General features: G+C 35.3%; 1 protein-coding gene across 1 annotated transcript; it reads left to right on the top strand.

Annotated features, from left to right (window-relative positions):
• The first annotated feature begins 6117 nt into the window (after positions 1–6117).
• On the top strand, positions 6118–18576 carry LOC140227037 (uncharacterized). Its single transcript, XM_072307469.1, has 11 exons — positions 6118–6139; positions 8913–9131; positions 9650–9736; positions 10206–10481; positions 11488–11709; positions 12961–13023; positions 13470–13529; positions 14161–14214; positions 14704–14763; positions 16253–16367; positions 17610–18576. The coding sequence occupies exons 1-11, from the start codon at positions 6118–6120 to the stop codon at positions 18574–18576; spliced, it is 2145 nt and encodes a 714-aa protein (XP_072163570.1).
• The last annotated feature ends 650 nt before the right edge of the window (positions 18577–19226 follow it).

The following is a 19226-nucleotide window of genomic DNA, read 5'->3' as shown; positions in this document are numbered from 1 at the left end:
TTTTTTTTATAGAAAGAATGAGAAGCTTCAAAGTATCATGCGTGCTGAAAGTTATTCTTGAATTTAAACTTGACGAGGAATAGTAATGAGTCCACTCATAAATGGTATATCATAGACTTGAATTGGTGACGACAAAATTAAACGATTTTAATATTACAATGTGCATGATTCATGATTCCAGTATACTATGTTGTCTGTGGGGAAAAAAAAAGTCGTGTTAGTCATTCTAATAATCAAATATGTAACTATGTATATGAACACGTAAGAAATGTGTAAGGTGGTTTCTCATTACTTAAGTAATTCATATATATTACATATATATTTATATATATATATATGATGGATATATATTCTTGTGATATTGTAGAATCACGCAACGCGAACATGAATAAGAAAAAAAAAAGGAAAAAGGCAAACGAACAGGCACGGAAAAAATATGAATGTGTCAATCATTTTCAGCGGTATACTGTCTTCGTTACCTAGTAGCACTATAACAACTTGTATATAACAACATTTTTAATTATCCAGTTATGGAAATGTTTTGAATATAAACTGAATATAAAATGGTCATTTGAATGAATATCTGTATTTGCATTACTTCTGAAAGGGTCTTCAAAGATGGTTTGTGTGGTAGTGTGAGATTTGATATCACTATTCAAATGGAATTGATTTCAATTTAATGTTTTAATAGCCAGTGTAACACGATATTCTTGCCGCATAGAATCAGAACACAGGTCGTAGTTGAACTTGCGTTTCTTTTTCAATCGCTCCTTTATGTTTTCTACGAATTATGAAACTGTTATTGTAAGTAAGTCAGGTTAACTTCAGACACCAAGATTAATAGGTTCGACAATCTAAGTAAAATGTTGTGAAATACACAATGATCACACCACATCACACAACGATTCTTTCATTCCTGTAGTGAGAAGAATGAAATATTGTACTGTTCTTCCTCAAAGGGAATTACAAATTGTAAAGAAATGCTTGTTGTCTCTGACTGAAGGATATACATTGTTTTGTTCTTTGGTTTTAAGACCAAAAGAATTGTTTTTAACGTCGATATACAGTTTAAAATTAATAAAAAACAAACAAACAACAAAACATAAAATCTGTAGTTGACAACACTGTCAATTCAATCTCAGATTCCACTGTCAGACACTTGCAAGGTAATGTAGTTGCTATGCGTGCGCGATACGACATGAAATCGATATCACGTATTTTACTTATTGTAACTCAAGAGCTCAGTTGAATTGGAAAGACGAAAAGAGAAAAATAAAATAAAGTGTAAAGCCCTGTAAACTATCACATACGAGTTTGTTTTGCCTAGCAGCACAGTGAGTGAGGTGATATTTTAAAGGTTTTTGAGGTGATCGTTTGTTGGACGTCATTGTGCACCTACGTGTGTTGATCGATTTCAGATAACGTAGTTTTATTGTCCCATTTATTTCTTCGGTTATAGTAAATCGTATATCAGCAGTTGTTAATGCCCATGTAAAGAAATTGATGCTGACACATTAAGTGGGAAAACAAAGAGTAAAATACCAATGTTGCAATGCAAGCAAAGGGGGAGGGGGGTAATCCAAAGCAGTCGTATCTACTCAGAATTATACATGTACAATGTATATTAAACATCTAGCCGCCTTAGGCTTGTGGTGCTAGCGCCCTCGCTTGTTCTATGGTTTGTATGCTTTCGTTAAGAGCTTTATCACAATCAGGGACTTAACCATGTACGTTGAGTTATTATGCACACTATAACATTATTTTGTAGGTCGATTTTCTTCGAAGCTCGTGTGGAGCAGCATCGATGACGGTGAATCTCAAACTCATTCTTTTCGGCAATGCCACCCGTAGTGGTCCTTTTTTTTTTTTAATTTATTTGTTTACAGGGTCAGTCATTCGATTATGGTCCATGAACCCTGTGTGACCTACAAATGTAGGGCTACATTTCTTATGCAAATCCACCTGAAATCGGTTCATATGGAAGCTTCATTCTTAATAATTAAAAGCTGTATAAGCACCTAAAACTTTTGATAATAGGTAGTTTCATCTTTATACATTTTTTTTTCTTTTTTGATATCTAGGATTTCGTAATTTTCACTCAATTGGCCACATTTCTCTACAGCTTTAGATCAACATATGTGTACCACTGTAAAATCTTGATTTAAGGTAGCTATGGATACCTCAAAGTTCCGCCCAATTATAGTCAAGGGCCATGATAATTAGCTATTATCGATAATCAGCCTCTGTATATGGACGTACCTATACAGTATGATAAAAACATAGTTGGATAACGGACGAAGAGAGATACGTATATATTATATACCAAAAGTATCTTCCTCACACACTTCATTCTTTCTCTTGCTCTTCTCTTGCTCTCTTCTTCCTTTATCCAACTATGTTTTTATCATACTGTATAGGTACGTCCATATACAGAGGCTGATTATCGATAATAGCTAATTATCATGGCCCTTGACTTTAGTTGGGCGGGACAAGAAATGCATCGCAAGAAATTCAAAGAAATACAGGGAAATACCATAATTTATTATCTTAATAAAAAAAACTGTTTATTTTATTATATATTTGTATATATATATATATATATATATATATATATATGCACACACATATATTATATGTATATTATATATATATATATACATATATATATAATAAAATAAACATTTTTTTTAAATATTAAGATAATAAATTATGGCATTTCGTTGTATTTCTTGAGTTTTTTTTTAGCAGCATTAATATCTCTAACTATCTCAACAAGAACGACCAAAAAACGCTAAATCCATTGAAAAATTATGGATTTAGCGCCTTTTGGAAGGAAGCTCTTCATAGCAAATTATATATATATATATATATATATATATATATACATATATATACTTACATTAAGAAAGGGAGAAAGAAAGACAGACAGAGATAAAGAGAAAGGGAGAAAAGGGAAGGGGAATATTTGCGGTATCTTAACGAGGTCTATATATTGTGATTACGTAAGAGGCCACGGCCAATGTTAATTCAGGTTTCCTTTCAGTCTTGTTTGTTTTGGATTTATCATTCTCGCGAAGGTGGGGGGGGGGTGGGGGTTACAAATAATTTCATATACTCATCCAGATACCGGCATTTTCATTCTTAGATGCTTAAAGACTGAAACAATGATTCTATGATCCCATACAATTCCAAAAGTAAAAAGAGAGACCTAATTATCACATAATTTTGGGTAAATAAAAAAGGAAACTCATAGCTTTACAACCTCCATTTGATTTGTAGAACGTAAACATGATAATGATAATGTATAACGTATATATACGCGTTTGTTTATGTCATAACAATTCTCCCTTTCAATGTAAACCTATTTCTTTGCTGACTAAATTCCTTTTTTATTTGTGCTATAGTATAATTTTACACAGAGTCTAGCGTTTCTTTTGTTTTTCTAGAAGAGTTCGTGAAGCGACAGTATATCACGACAATATAACGAAAACATAAAGATAGTTTAGCATGTTTTCATTTTTCTACCATAATGTGAGAACACTTGGCTTACCGCTTTCAGAAAGCATGGGAAGGATATCACCTTTGTCATAATTTATGTCACTAACATGTCGAGGAAACTTATACTTTTCAATAAACCAATGAAATGCATATATTGTTGTCGTGCAGTGACGTTACAAACCGTTGCGGCCTTCTCATCCAGCGATGGTAAACTTAAAAAAAAAAAAGAATGATAAATTTTGAATCAATGTTCCGATTTTCCTCAATTTTCACAGTTTTAAACTAATATTGCTGCACTAATTCACACATTTCGCATAGATATTCGGGGTTTATTCCCCATTAAAAATGTATGCATATTTTTATTATCAAATCTATTCAATTGATTATTTTGATATGACATAATAGTTTGCAGTCGTCGCCTACATTACAATCTGCTAGTGCAAACTTTTTAACAGTTATTAGAGTAATAGCAGAAGCTGTCTCCGGCAAAGTGATTCCATAACGGGAAAGTAAGTAGTTCGGAATGCACTTTATCATTGTGTATAAGACATGCGACACAATACACATAATTATCTATATCAATACGCGCAAGATGAAAATCTGCTGATGGAGAAAAAAAGAGAGAGAATGAAACAAAATACAAGATGCAAAATTGCAGAAGGAAGCATACAATGAGCAAGTAACACTATGGCGGGTAAACATTTGTTACAAATTTAAATTTGTTAAGTCATGGCTCCAGCTTTGCTGATATAAGATTTTGACGATGAAAAGTTTGTGTGTGTGTGTGTATGCGTGTGTACTTTTTCATTCAACTTGTGATCGAAACTGAAAATTTTGGAGACTGATATCAGTTTCCTGTAATAAAAGAAGGTGGATTAGTGTTACAATCAGTTATTATTCTTATCCCGTCTGAAGGAGACATCATACCATTGTTCTAATACTAACTTGACTAATACGGATTTGAAACTATGTTACAACATGGCTTTTATATCATGCGGAGATTTTGCGATTGTTTTCATACGAATTGGAGACATGAGTGACACCCTGAAGAGTTTATTGTAGCTTGTTTGAAGCCTGGCAAAATCAGCAAAATATCTCATCCAACATTGATTCAAATGAGCTCTCAGCTTGACTAAGTTCCGATTAAATAATGAGTCCCCCACCCCCATCCATCACTATAATGTGATTGCTGCTCCTTCTTCAACAACGCTAGAAGTTTTTGAAGAAGTTGGAGCGTCGATAACTCCGCACTTATCCGTAAGCCTCTGCAGCGAATGCCTTTACTGGATGCAAATTGTATACCGCCAAAACGGTTTCTGAACATATATAGAGAAATTTGTTCCGTTTGAATACCTTGGGAAGAATGGCTGCCATGGCATTACTGTTTGCTGGTGTCATCTCTTGTATCTCCCCCACTTTCTCAACGGATGCAGTCTGTAAGTAGCATTAACATCATAATTACTACTATGATAGTTATAAAAAATGTTAATGTTTAACGAGTATTATTGCTACTAAAGAGGATTTCAGTTGCTATCAGGTTCTATATTTCATAATTCGTAGCATGGATATGTCTAGAAGAGCAATACAGACCAGAGTGCATGAAACTCATATTTCAATTTTCCTTTACACACTGTCATTGGTTCATTATTGTAACGAGCTGGGATGATTATTTCAACTGGAACTGGAGATTATCATGCGTATTACAATGCATCTGAATACTGAAGTTACAATTGAATGATTTAAGAAGAATGATGAGAATAGATTGTAATCAAGCTTGATAATCGCAACTAGTTCAAAGTGTGTCACATTTGGCTATGCACCAAAGTACCAACTGAAAATCGTAGGGTCAAGTGTATCGACTTGAGGTAATAATATATTCTAAAATATGATATCATGTTTTATCTTTAGATGGTCTGTTCCAAAATCACCGGAAAGGAACAGATGATAGAAAATAAACAAGTAAAAAAAAAAACAAACAAACAAACAAACAAACTTCGTTTTAAGAAGAGGACTTAAAAGTTCAGGGTCTTTCGAGCGTACTTAATAACAGTCATCCTTAATTTTGTGCATAGCACAGAGATTAAGTAATAAATGCAACCAGGATTTACTCACTTACTTACTTGCACTCTTAAACAATCAATGACATTGTGAACTATTGAATATAATAGAACAGTTTGATATGTCGAAACAGGTCTACAAATGAAAAAAGAAAATCATACCGTAACAATCTTAGCTAGCTAATTAAAATCATTTATGCCATATAACCGCACTTGTCCCTGACAACACTGCCTGATTTGTCCTTTTTATATCCTGCAGATATAACTCTGAACTGTATGGAGGGGTCTGTGGAGCGTATGATCTCGTGTAATACAAACTGTTTCTCCAGCAGTTATGGTTGGGTTATACAGGCACCTATTGGACGGCGAATTCTCACTAAAATTGAGTCTCTCAATAACAGATGGGTTGGATTACAGGTATCAGATGAAATAGCACACAAAACGTCTAACATCCGTATCGTAAGTCACTTGCCGTCTTCGCCCTTATTATCACTTGGCCATCAGACGAAGCTGACTATACGATATATAGGACTATATATCTAGATACCCTGCAAAGTTCAACATGACCGTGAAGTGTTATGATGGTAAGTATAAATTCTTGGGTCGATGTGAATATAGATAGATAGAATACAGATGTATTAGTACGCTTTAATACAAAATTGCTGGTTTCATTTTGTTCTGATCGTTTTTTGTTGTTGTTGTTGTTTTTTTTTTTTGTTCCTGACCGTCGCTTCTATTTGATAAATACGCATTGGTGAAGCCTTGTTAATTACGCTACATACGCCTAAGTTCAATATTTGCCGTAGAATGAACGGCATGAGATATCTACATTACATGTTCATAAAATGAAAAACGTTATAAATTAGGCCCTCTTCCTCTTCAAGCAATGGCTTCTGATAGTGGTCTCCTGCACCTCTGTTTGATATACTGAGAGATGCTTAATTTGTCTCTTGACCAGTAGGCACATGTACTTCTAAAGATTAAATAATCATGAAATAACACGCAGCTGAACATAATATTATGCTCGCATTATCATGGAAAGATACCATTCATTTAAATCACTTTCCTGTGTTAACTATTAGATCTAAGCAATACTCGATAAGTTTGTTTAATTGACTTGTGTTATTTGTACGCATAAGAATGCAGAAAAAAATCAAAGAAAAATCAACGGTCGATCAATCAATCAATAATTGAGCGATTAATCAATCAATCAAGCAATAAATCAATCAGTCAATCCATTCATCAAAATGATAACTTGCACCGCGGAGTAAAAAGCAAGGCCGGTTTATACGGTGAAAATTAATACATAAATCATATCTCACTGCTTCTGAGTGTTTAGTGTCACATTTTTAATATAATAAGAGTTGCTCTGTGGTTATTGGAATGTTGTTTTTGGTTATCTTTGTTCTGTGAAAAACTGCTACATGTAACTAATAAATAACTACTATACAGTGCTCACTAAATGCCGAAATCGCAGAGTCGTAATCATAGAACATGCAACTTCAACAGAGAAGAAAAAAAAAAGGTTTTCTACACAACATTGTACTAGTTTGAGTTGTATGTGGGAATGGCAAGAAGACAATGGTGATAATAAGATAAGAGTATGCGCATCCTTCCGTAAAAATGGAACTTGATTATCGAATATTGCATATCCCGACATTGAGTATTTCACTTACAATATTGACTATTAAAATAAAAGTGGACCATTCCGAGTCGGATCTTGCAACATTTCTGTCAAAAGTGGTAACACCGGTTACTGTAACCATTACCAGCCACCAGGAGGCTGAAAATTTATCCATCAGCTTGTTCTCAACGGGTTAGAGAACAAGCTGATTTTGTTAAAACACGTATTTTCCAGAGACATCTGCTCGAGTATATTTGGGCCTAGTCTTCAAGTGGTTATGGTAACATTACTGCCTCAGCATGCTTATGTGTTATCTTCGTTGAATGAGAGACGAATTAACAGTAATAAAAATAAACAACATTATCTTTTCTCTGTTTAGTGGTAAGGAAAATGCTGGACACGGTTCACTAAGAATCAACGCGTGGTGACAGGTTTATCCCACCCCCCCCCCCCTTAATCATGTAAGGTGTAGTATGTCAGAAGGGTAGATTTCGTATTGTATGTGCATGTGTGTGTGTGTGTGTGTGTGTGTGCGTGGGTGTTTGCGTTTATTATGAACTCGTTACCTACAGACAGTTTCTTCAATAAACGAGTGTTGGATTAATTGGTAGTAGAAGATCAAACGTCAAAAATGGTACATTGTCCTATTGCGACCCTACCGCCGACGTTTACCACTTCAGTGGCTTTTCTGAATGTTACAACAATGCAAGCACTCTTCAAATTTCATTGTTCAGCAAATTTTCACAATTCAAAATCCCTGATATAGAATCAATGGATCAATAAATTTATAATAGCTGCTTTCTAATGGAGCGCTTTGAATTGAATGTCTACACAAATATAGTCTTAATCTAATAACTTCCATGAATGTGCAAGAATTTGGGAGTAGATTTTGTTTTGTAAATGTGACCCTGCATCACAAAAAACACAGAAAAAAAAAACTAAAGAAATTTTTAGTTGAGGGCAGATTCTGAAAGAACAGACTCTAAGCTTTAATATGGTGTATAGTTCGATTAAAATGGACTCTCCTAACCTATCTAAATATTGGAAAGAAAGTACACACTCTGGAAAAGTGTGAACCGAGAAAAGAGGCTCTGAAGTACAGGGTCTAGCTGTCTATTCAAGCATTTATTCTTTACCAAGCCGTGCTAGCTGTGAGATGAATGGGACAAAAACAGGATGTAAACCACTGGGGCAACAACAATGAACGGATTATCAGATTAAATTGAAATTGAGCATGCTCTATTAACACATTCTGTCCATGAACAATAATAACTTTCAAAGCAGTAGCTTTATCCCTTCAAAAGTTATCAGACTTGAAAGTGAAGAAAGTGCAAGTGGTTATCAAGAAATGAAAACGGGCCTCTAAGACATACCTGATCTCACTACTCTACAAGAAAAGGTTGTAGAAATATTGCTTAAATGTGACCGTGCACCTCAAAACGAACATAAAGTCGCACACACTGATTGTGCGTGAGGACTGAATATAAGTGAAATGGGTCAACCTAGCCGAACTTGACTTTTTCATATTTTCTGAAAAGCGGGTCTTCTTTTACAATATGCTAAAATTCGGTATCATAAAACGGGCAGGAAAGTGTGTTTTTGCAAGAAACTCTTAAAAAACCATTGTTCAGAAAGTTTAGAATCTCTGTTTTAGAGTATTTTGGCCACAAATCTGTGAATATAGATATCCTTCATAGTTGATGTCTACACTTTCACCATTATTCACTTTCAAGAAATACCCTCTGTGAGGCTGGTTGACGGGCCCTCTCCGCTGGAAGGTTTAGTTGTCATCGGATCACACGGATATGTCTGCCACGATGGATTTAACGCTAGAGCTGCTGACTTGGTCTGCGGGGAGCTCGGTTTCCCAGCGGTAGAGAAGTATTCGGCTCAGACTTTGCCCAGTACAGCAACACGGAGAACGACTCAGCGCGTATCGTGTCCACCTAAAGGTATAGCTTTATTATCAAGCACGTCGATTTAATGAAAAATAAAAACAAAAACGCATACATGCAATACACGCATACATGCAACAAACGAGGTAAAAAATGAATACAGTTTGATTAAAACACCAAAAAAGTTTGCCAGATTGCGATGCATTTTCGGTTACCATTTGTCCAGATAGTGATCGACATTGTTATCGGAAATGTAGAATAAAACAAACACGTGAAATAACCATTCTATTTATAATAGGAGTAGATAAGAGAAGACAAAATAATGACCTAGCTTTGATTCGTTATATCAATCACGTTTGCAAATTTCAAAGCCCCTTTGATAGAACGAGGCATTTATTTGTTTCCTATATAGCTTCTGGTAATTACTTTTATATCACCAATGTCCGATTCCAAAAGGAAATTGCTGCTGCTTTTGTATGGCGTTCTTCGCCCATATAACGTGGCAATTAAGTTGTTGTTGCATGCGAAGGGTTTGATAAACACATTTAAGATCTTTAACTGCCATTAATGCACAGATTCCAACGGGTTCCAACGTTTAAGCGATTGCCCAATGACAACTACCGAATGTTCCTCTAACAAGGGAGTCACACTTAAGTGCCGAGGTAAGGTTAACACAGCAGAATGTGATTGTCGTTATGCTTTTCAGTATTCTTCATTTAAAATACCAAATAACACAGAAAGCTATGCAATATTCTTTATTCTTTATTACTTTATTCAAGTATATTTCATGTTAATTTTCATGTCTATGAAACAAACAGACATCTAGGGTGTGGTTTTCATTTCTTCACAGATTTATCGCAGAGTTGCAAAATAATGATATTGTATTGGTCTAGTTAGCAGTCTGCAGTATTTGAGTTTCTTGTTTCCCTATACTCTCTGCTCTGTTAACTATCAACTCTAATTGGAATGGCAAAAAACAAAAACAAACAAACAAACAAACAAACATGGTTATGGATCGACCATTTCGTGGCGCAGGAAACTGTTCAATTTATGTATTGACAGGAGTTGACGAGAAAGAAACCAATAATGTTAATTAAGCAGGTCATAACCATCATGGCTTGTTTCCCGCAGAGCCTGGATTTCTTGGATGTTACGAAGGCAACCAACAGGCATTCCCCCTTCTGACTGAACTTGGATTCGACGTGCATTCCGATGAGGAGTGTATATCTTCCTGCAGAAGTGAATCCGAACACAATGTGATTGCTCTCATACACCAAGGGACTTGTGTATGTTCGCAGTCCAAAGCGTATGCGGACGTACTTTCTGACAGAAGTTACTCACACAACTGGACATGTCCCATCCAGGGGGAGGTTGGATCCGGTCATTTTGTCTACTATTCACATAATAGTAAGTTCCAAAATTAAGCCAAAAAAATATCGTCGTCGATATGAATTAAAATCAAATTTAAATGACCTATATCATTAACTCAGAGATAATCACGAGCATTATTTTTCTATCAATTAATTCTCATTTTGAGATTCTAATTCTATTCAGCTCGGATTACCAACCAACACGAAATTAACGCTGGAACTACAAACATGCACTAATAAGTCTTCTTAAGGCAATTTCTTTTGATTATGGTTTTGTTCAATTGCACTAATTTACCCTTTATTGTATTTAACACAAAAACCCAATAAATGACAATGAAATAACAACTATCCTGAACACTATGAACTCTGTATATTAAACAATATCAATTGGCAGCTACAAATGTACGGTTTTCAAATTTCTGTATTATAGGGTTCTCCTGCACTGTAGGTAGGAAATACATAATCTACTTGATATAAATAGGGTAAGCTAATAGTACTATTGATAAAAACCTTTGTACCATTCAATTATGTTTTCAAATTTTGAATTTATGCAGAAATGGGATAAGTTTTTATTCGAAATCTAGCTTCTTCCGGTCTTCCAGAGCACAACCGGGTGAATTATGTTGTGTGTGTGGTGGAAGTGGTGGTGGTGCTGGTGGGGGTGCTATTATATTTTGTTCACATATGCTTATGATATTGACACTAACAGCATAAATGATAATGACTGGTACAAGGAAAAAAATCTGTAATTTATTCATTGACTACTTCGCGCATATAACAATTCATTGTCTATACCAGTTATTGTGATGCTGTAATCAAGCAACGTATACAACGGCTCAGTATGATTCAAATGGGTTATGAGTTGTATTGGCCCTTTGGTGTAAAATTCTGTTTTAAAAAAATACATTAATCATCCTCTCTCATTGATACCAAGCGGTGTACAGATCAAAATAATCGTTGTGTTCCTTCATGCCTTCGTTTGACTTTAATGTGCGCATACTTTAACAGGCAGTCCTACTTCTTCTTTTTTGTATCTGTTACAGTTTCGGTAGGGTTTTGTAATCATCCCGGACATATGATGAATGGTCACTGGAACTCAGATATCACGACATATGGCTCCAACATAACTTTCACGTGTGACAAAGGATACGCCATCAATGGCAGCGCTACGTTCCAGTGTGTGGAGCTACCCGGATGGTCGACTTACTACCCGGTTTGGAACACGTCAGTCCCGTCTTGCCAACCCGTCGAAAGTGAAACAAATGGTCTGTACTATTAAAGCTAAAAGTAACCCCTCTTTATTCGAAAAGGAGATGGACAAAATTTAGAAGTGCATTATATGTAAGTCTATTGATTCCAAAAACGAGGTACATTTGTATTTATATATTTTACTTGTGCAATCCCAAGAAAGCTTACCAAAAAAAAAATAAAAAAAATAAAAATGAGGTACTGTGAATCGGTTGTGTTCTATAAGCATGTAAATTAACAGGAACTATCAGAGTGCCTTAATGATCCTCATAACTTTCGTTCTGAAACTTTTGTTCCTACTCGAATCTATCCTGGTATGGACATTCCCACAACAATGGACGAGACTCTTACCATCAAAATTAAATTTTCACACGTATTTTTTTTTTTTCAATTGTGCATTTGGGTTTTGGTTGTAATGGGTTAGTGATGTCATCTTCAAACGAGGTAGGATATAAATTCTAAGAATTTCCTCTTCCATAAATTATCATTACATAACAAACGGAAAATATTAAATAAAAATACAGCAATATAATTTATAACAACAACACCGCAAATTGAATAAATTGATCAGTTTTAAGAAATGATCTAAACTTACCTGCACTTTCAGCATTTCGAATATAAAGAGGGAGTTTGTTCCAAAGAGATGGCGAAATGACAGAAAAGCCCTATCACCATAACGGGTATACGGGTGCCGGGACCATGTGATATTTGTAGAGTGGATGGAGAACGGACGAAACAGGTTGAAGTGAAGGAGCGGAAGAAATTAGGTCTTTGAGAAGAGATGGGACAGTATACATGTACATTATTACATATCTTATAAACAATGAGAAGGATTTTAAAGGTGATACGATGACGTATTGGGGAGCCAGCGGAGGGATTGGAGAACTGTAGCAAAGAAAAGTGAGTGTGTATGTACATGTAAAATAGAATAGACTTTTGCGTCTTGTTTTGTTTTTGTTTTGTTTTTTTTTTCTCTTGACCATCCTGCAGCTTAGGAATTAAAGGCAGTTGCACAGCATACAACTTTAAGCCTTTATTTCAAATGATTTGATAATTTGCAGATTTCTGTTATTCGGATATGTCCTCGTGGCTTTTGTAAAAGAAGTGTGCCCATGATTCATTCTTTCTTTTTTTTTTCTACCCGTTTCCAGCTGGACTCTGTGATGACTGTTCCGATTTTACAATTATTTTTGTTTTACCTCTTCCTCGTTTACCTTGGTACGCTAATCCAGTTTTACGCTTCGTGTTTGTGCGCACTTTGTTTGTAGACACTGAATGGTATAGTACCATTTTTCCCACCTCAACAACACAAACTGCAATCAACACTTCCAGTAAGTATTAATATATTACAGCTTGTTGTTTGGTTAAAAACAACAACATCCCTTGTTTTCGCATGCTTGTGAGTGTGTTTGTGCGTGTTAATATGTCTTTTCTTGTTATCTAGATGGTATTATTGTTTTCGTTGTTTTATTTCAGTAACCTACACAGTAGTATCTATGCAGAAAATTGACAAATGCGAGCCCGACATGTTGCTTGGCTCACGCATTTGTTTGTTTGTTTGTTTTTTATCATCTTTCAACCAGAACAACGACATAATCATAAACTTTGTTGTCCACAGGTGTCTTTATAGTGATGCCCCTTTTTAGTGTGTATTTCTGGTTTTTTCTTAACTGATTTAAATTACTGAGATATTTACATGCTTGCAAAGGGGGACTATTAGTTATGTTCTCGATGACAGAACTACCTATGTCGTTGTTCTTCCTTACTTAACATCAAGACAGCGGAGAGGCTACCCAAGAGCTAACAACAGTACATGGGACCTCCATGTCTTCTTCACGTGAGTTTTACGTCTGTATTGATAAAATACGTTCAATAAGTATTATCTTTATTTGCCGCTGCCATTCTTTTGCACCCTTCGTCAATGGCTTCTGTGAACAAAATCGTCAAAATGCTTTCCTAGATTAACTTTTCTCAAAAATCGTGGTAAATGTCATTTAAGAATGTTCTTAGGTTTCTGAAATTTGAAATGTGGAGTGTCACTTTTGGAAAGAGAGGGCAAGGTACTATTTACTTTTTCTTACGTTTCTTGATGCATATTTTCATATACTTTACTGATACAAAATATAGAAACCAATATGATATTTTTCGTTTTCAAAGAAGATAATTCCGAATATGAGTTATGATATACGATATCATTGTTACCATTTTTTGTTCTTTATAAGTGCTTTCATAATGAACCGATTTACAGAAAACATACCGTCCCCGTCGTTTACAGGTAACACCTGGTATAATTTCTCATTTCAATATTGAAGCATGAACTATGAGCCTGACACACAATAGCTATGTAAAGTACATGGGTATATTCTTTATCTATAAAATAGCATGAATGCACGTTGTTTTTAAAAGGCAATTCATACATGGAGTAAGATCATGTTGTTGACGCTAATTTACAATGTTTATGTACGCAGAAAAAGGTCGGTATGTTCAAGACACAACCGCACGAGAGACGACGTCTTTTTTAAGTGAGTTTGTTTATCCAAATGACTTCTCTACATAATAATGTACACTACTTGCTGATAAAATTCTTATTATATAATACAAAAATGGTAAATATATATGGATAATTTTCTGCACTCTCCTCACTGAAGTTATATTTGTTTAATAGAATTATCTCTGAATTAGTTTATAAGCAGCTAGGTTGCCATATGGAAGACTTCAAACGATAATCATTCAAAAAGTATTATAGAATACTAACAAGCCGCTTAAAGCAAAATGAAATATACCGATATCTCAAGTATTTAAAGATTTTGACGTTGGACTGGAGCTAATGAATATACACATCTTTGTTTTTAGCATTTCCAGTATGACATAACTAACACAGACACACACACACAGACACACACACACACACATACACAACCACACACTTCCACACATGCATATTATGCCTTACTAACCAATGCTAACGGAAGAACAACTCATTTTGCTGTTTTACATCACTTTAAAAATAGGCAACGGGCAGTCTACCCAAGAGCTACTGACATTTCATGAAGCCATAATCTCTTCTTCAGGTAAGTTGCTTTCCGTTATAAATTTTAGCACGTTCCATGAAAAGTACCTTTACTTGCTTCTGTTTTGCTGTTGCATGAGGCAATGCTTTGTCAATGTTTAATGTGAGCACATAATTAACAAAATTAATGCTATGATACGTCATAAGCATCGCAGAGCCTACAACAAGTGCAATGGTAGATTTCGCAATATACGTTAAAATAGGCGTTGTGGTTGCATTCGGTTGAACTATGTTCCTTCGCACCTAATATGGGTTGTCTGAAACTTGGAATTACTGTAGCAATAAAGCAGTGGATCTAGAGTTACATAACATGTATAATATATACATTTCAATATAATGAAGTTTTAACTGCTTCCATTAAGATTGTGAATATTCAAACTGCCGAGCCGCGTTAGTTGCAGATTTGGTTAAAGTTTGGTACCTTTATCCCACTTCATCCAACTTTATCTAACGTTTGTATATTTTCAAAAATTGATAATTAAGAGCCTGTGTAAATTTGCAAGGTATTCTTTTTTTATTCAATCAACTGCAGACTTCAAACTATATGTGACCGTGCACCTCAAAACGAACATAAAGTCGAACACATTGATTTTGCGTGAGGACTGAAAATAAGTGAAATGGGTCAACCTAGCCGAACTTGACTTTTTCATATTTTCTGAAAGAGCGGGTCTTCTTTTACATTATGCTAAAATTTGGTATCATAAAACAGCAGGAAAGTGTGTTTTTTAGCAGTTTATCTCGAACATTTTTGGTAGAATAGTGTGATTAGGTGTGTCTTTAAAATCCCTTTTTCATTTCTGAAAAACCTTGTCCACACTCTTCACTTTCAGCTCTAATAACTTTTGAAAGGATAGTGCTACTGCTTTGAAAGTTGGTATCAATTATGGACAGAATGTGTTAATGAGACATGCTTAATTTCAGTTTAATCTAATAATCCCTTCATTGTTGTTACTCTGATGGTTTACTTCCTGTTTTTTGTCCCATTCATCGCACAGCCAGCACGATTTGGTAAAGATTAAGCGCTTGAATAGACACTGTACTTCAGAGCCTCTTTTCTCAGTTCACACTTTTCCTGACTTTGTGCTTTCTTTCCAATATTTAGATAGGTTAGGAGAGTCCATGTGATTTGAGTTATACATCATTTTAAAGCTTAAAGTCTGCTCTTTCAGAATATGGTCTTAAGTGAAAATTCATGTCTGGCGACTTTTTGTTTGTTTTGAGGTGCCCCCCCCCCCCCCAAAAAAAAAAAAAAAAAGAAGAAAAGAGGAACAACAGCATGCGAGCATTGAATGATACCATACAATAAATAGTAAAGCGAAGTGAAAAGAATCAGTTGCTAATGCAGTAAACTATCACTTACACTAGCGATAAAACTGAAGTATGTCAATCCCATCACGTAATGATAATAATATCGATTCTTTGGTGTCATAAAAAGATATGAAAAACATTAAACTTATTGAGATCTTTTTACCTAATGAATCATTATACAGATTCTCCAGTTCCTGGAATTGAATCTATTACATACATCCTTGGAGCCCTACTGGGTGTCGCTCTCCTAGTTCTTGTCACAGTTTCCATGGCATGGTGTCGCTACCAGCAGAAGAGGTGTGTCTTGTTTATTTGTTTTTAAGTAAGATATTATCATTATCATCGGGGTTTTTTTTTTTTTCTTTAGAGGAAGACACCCGTTAACATCGTTTCTTCACTGATGTGATATGGTTTGAATCAATGAAAAAAAAATGATGTACACATTGTGTGTAAACATTATGATACATAATCCTGCTTGAAAGAAGGCATTGTTCCACAGTGTGTTCACAGGGTGTTCACATTGTCGACTGTGTGAAAACGCTCGAATTTAACAGAGTGAAGACTGTTTCACAATGTGGAGTGGTCTTCACAGAGTGCTCACGTAGTATTGATATGCTTCTCAGTGTGAATCTCGGTGGGAATCACAAAGTTGGACTGATTTTTATGTTATTGGCAAAAACACCGATGCTATTGGATAAACAAAATAATGTATGTATGTTAAAATCAAAAATTCATGTTTCACATGAATATATGTATATATATATATATATATATATATATATGAAGAGTTTGTTTGCAAAAACCGATAAGTCCAGTTTTTTTAAGATTTTGAAGTACGGTATCTGTCATAAAGTACAAAATAATACCTTTTAAATGATATATTTATCACTACACATAAAGGTACATTTTTGAAATTATGTTCAAAAGAAGCAAAAAACTCTTATTATTCTCTTTATTTTTCTTGACCTTTAATCGCAAATATCTCCATTTGACAAATATGGACTTATCGGTTTTTGCAAACAAACTCTTCATATATATATATATATATATATATATGCGAAACCGTAAACATGTGTTTATTCATAAAATAAACTGAATTGACATGCACACTCCAAATTCACACGCAATAATTCAAATTCTTACATTGGGTAAACATGATATCCAGATGCCAATAAATTCATAGAAGTCTGTGACAAACAAATACCGAATGACGTGCGGTGTAACGGTTCTCAATGTCACGTCAATTGCTCAGTACATTAATGCACAGTATTATACATAGGTATACATACATGTATAATGTGTATTTCAATTACCGATTAACGAAATATGAAAAACACATGACAAAACCAGAATTGTGTACTGAAGAGGGTGTTACAAATTCATTGAAGTATTTCTTGCATACCAATATGCTGCAGAAGTCAATTCTATGGATTGCAATATTACCAATAAATACTTGCGTCATTAGGTTGATGTACGTGAATACTCTGGACGTGACAATAAGATATTCGCCATTTATCTATTTCCCTCTCCTATTACCAGAAGACGTGGAACGTCTCAACTTTCAAATCGAGCAAATGACTACTCAGATGACGGTCAACTGCAGATGCATGCTGTAAACACTTCAATCCGGAATCAAAGGACGACGAATATGGTTGTCTCTGTGGGTACCATCGCAGTGGGTCTTCCATTACCTAGTCATGAGGAAAACAGATTCGGAGACACTTCACCTGAACAAGAGGCCCCGTACCACATCTACCAAGACACTGCGGAGGTAGACCAGGAAGTTCCTCAACATGCCGGCATGACTTCGATGACTGCAGAAAATAATTTGGGTTGCCATGAATACCACAGCTTGCAAGAAACATCGCTGCAACTGGCAGCAAACAGCTATGAAGACTGTGTCTACCAGGATGTAGACCTTGATAATAAAACTGACCACATGACGAAAGATGACTTTAAGTCCACTGGTAGAGCGTGTTTGTTTGATGATAGCTGTTATAATTCCCTGAACTTTGGCGAACGGCCTGACCTCGTCTTTGCCCATTCTGGCAAAACGTGTTTGGACAGTGAATATGATTCCATCGATCATGTCTCTCAGGACGACTTGGCACCGATTCATCATCCGGATTCCTCTGCCTCTTGTTCCACTTCTGGCAAAGACGACACTGATACGACTTGTTTCATTCCAGCAAAATCCGTGCCTTCTGACGATCTTCTGGACAATAAAGTGTATGGTGAAAACTCTCATGATTTCGACTCTGGCGAATATACTTGTGTCAGAGAAGATGGCAACAACGATACTGAAAACCTAGTTTGTTTCACCCAAGAGCCTAAACCTTGTGAGGAACTGTATGCAACTGTGAACAAATCAGCAAAAACATCTTCGTCAGCAACCCCAACATGCGAAGAGTTGTATGCAAAGGTGGACAAAACAAGAGGAGACCACACGGACGTAAAACAGGCATCGCAGAAGAAATTGTACATGAATGTTACAAATATCATGTAGACCGACGCAAGAACAGCACTTGCGTTTTACAGTACTTCACTGATATCAATATTTCATTGCAGTTTTATTGTGTAGATGTTAAGTACCAGGTTTGCTTGTCTTCTCAAGGTATGGATGTTCTTTCGTTTGAAAAACCACTAATATTTTGTGAAATGTTAGAGTCTATTATTTTGATCTCAACAGCTGGGACTAGCGTATTGCAGTTATGACGTTATGCTATGTCACGCAAATCACTTCAAAACTGAGCTAACAAACTATTTCATTAGACCTTTGAACTTTGATTCATGATTCCATGTTTCAATAAAGTGGCATCAATTGTGTTCAGGTCCCCATGGTAGAATTTACTGTTTTGTTTTACACTCAAGAGTATGGGCAGTTTCAGTGAGAGAGAATGATGAACTACCAAATATCATGCGTGCAACTATAGCATCCTGGTTTTATGAGTAAATAGCTACGAGTCTGTTTTCTATTTTAAAATAGTAGAAATGTAAAATTTAATGTAAATGTGAAACGACCGACAAGTACAATTTCTACATAGGAAAAAACTAATGGTTAATGACTCCAGTGTACACAATGTACTTGCTGTTGTGGAAGAATGGAGATGGAAAATACATTGTTATAACATGACATCGAAATTATCAACTGTCGAT

The sequence above is a fragment of the Diadema setosum genome, chromosome 4 (assembly GCF_964275005.1).
Source record: "Diadema setosum chromosome 4, eeDiaSeto1, whole genome shotgun sequence".
NCBI lineage: Eukaryota > Metazoa > Echinodermata > Echinoidea > Diadematoida > Diadematidae > Diadema > Diadema setosum.
This window is presented reverse-complemented; position numbering and strand designations above follow the sequence as displayed.

Excerpts from the sequence above, each read along its gene's own strand:
- LOC140227037 (XM_072307469.1), top strand. The coding sequence starts at position 6,118 with ATGACCGTGAAGTGTTATGATG. Across the intron at positions 9,737-10,205 it reads AGTCACACTTAAGTGCCGAG|AGCCTGGATTTCTTGGATGT; the intron begins GTAAGGTTAACA and ends TGTTTCCCGCAG. Across the intron at positions 14,215-14,703 it reads AGAGACGACGTCTTTTTTAA|GCAACGGGCAGTCTACCCAA; the intron begins GTGAGTTTGTTT and ends CTTTAAAAATAG.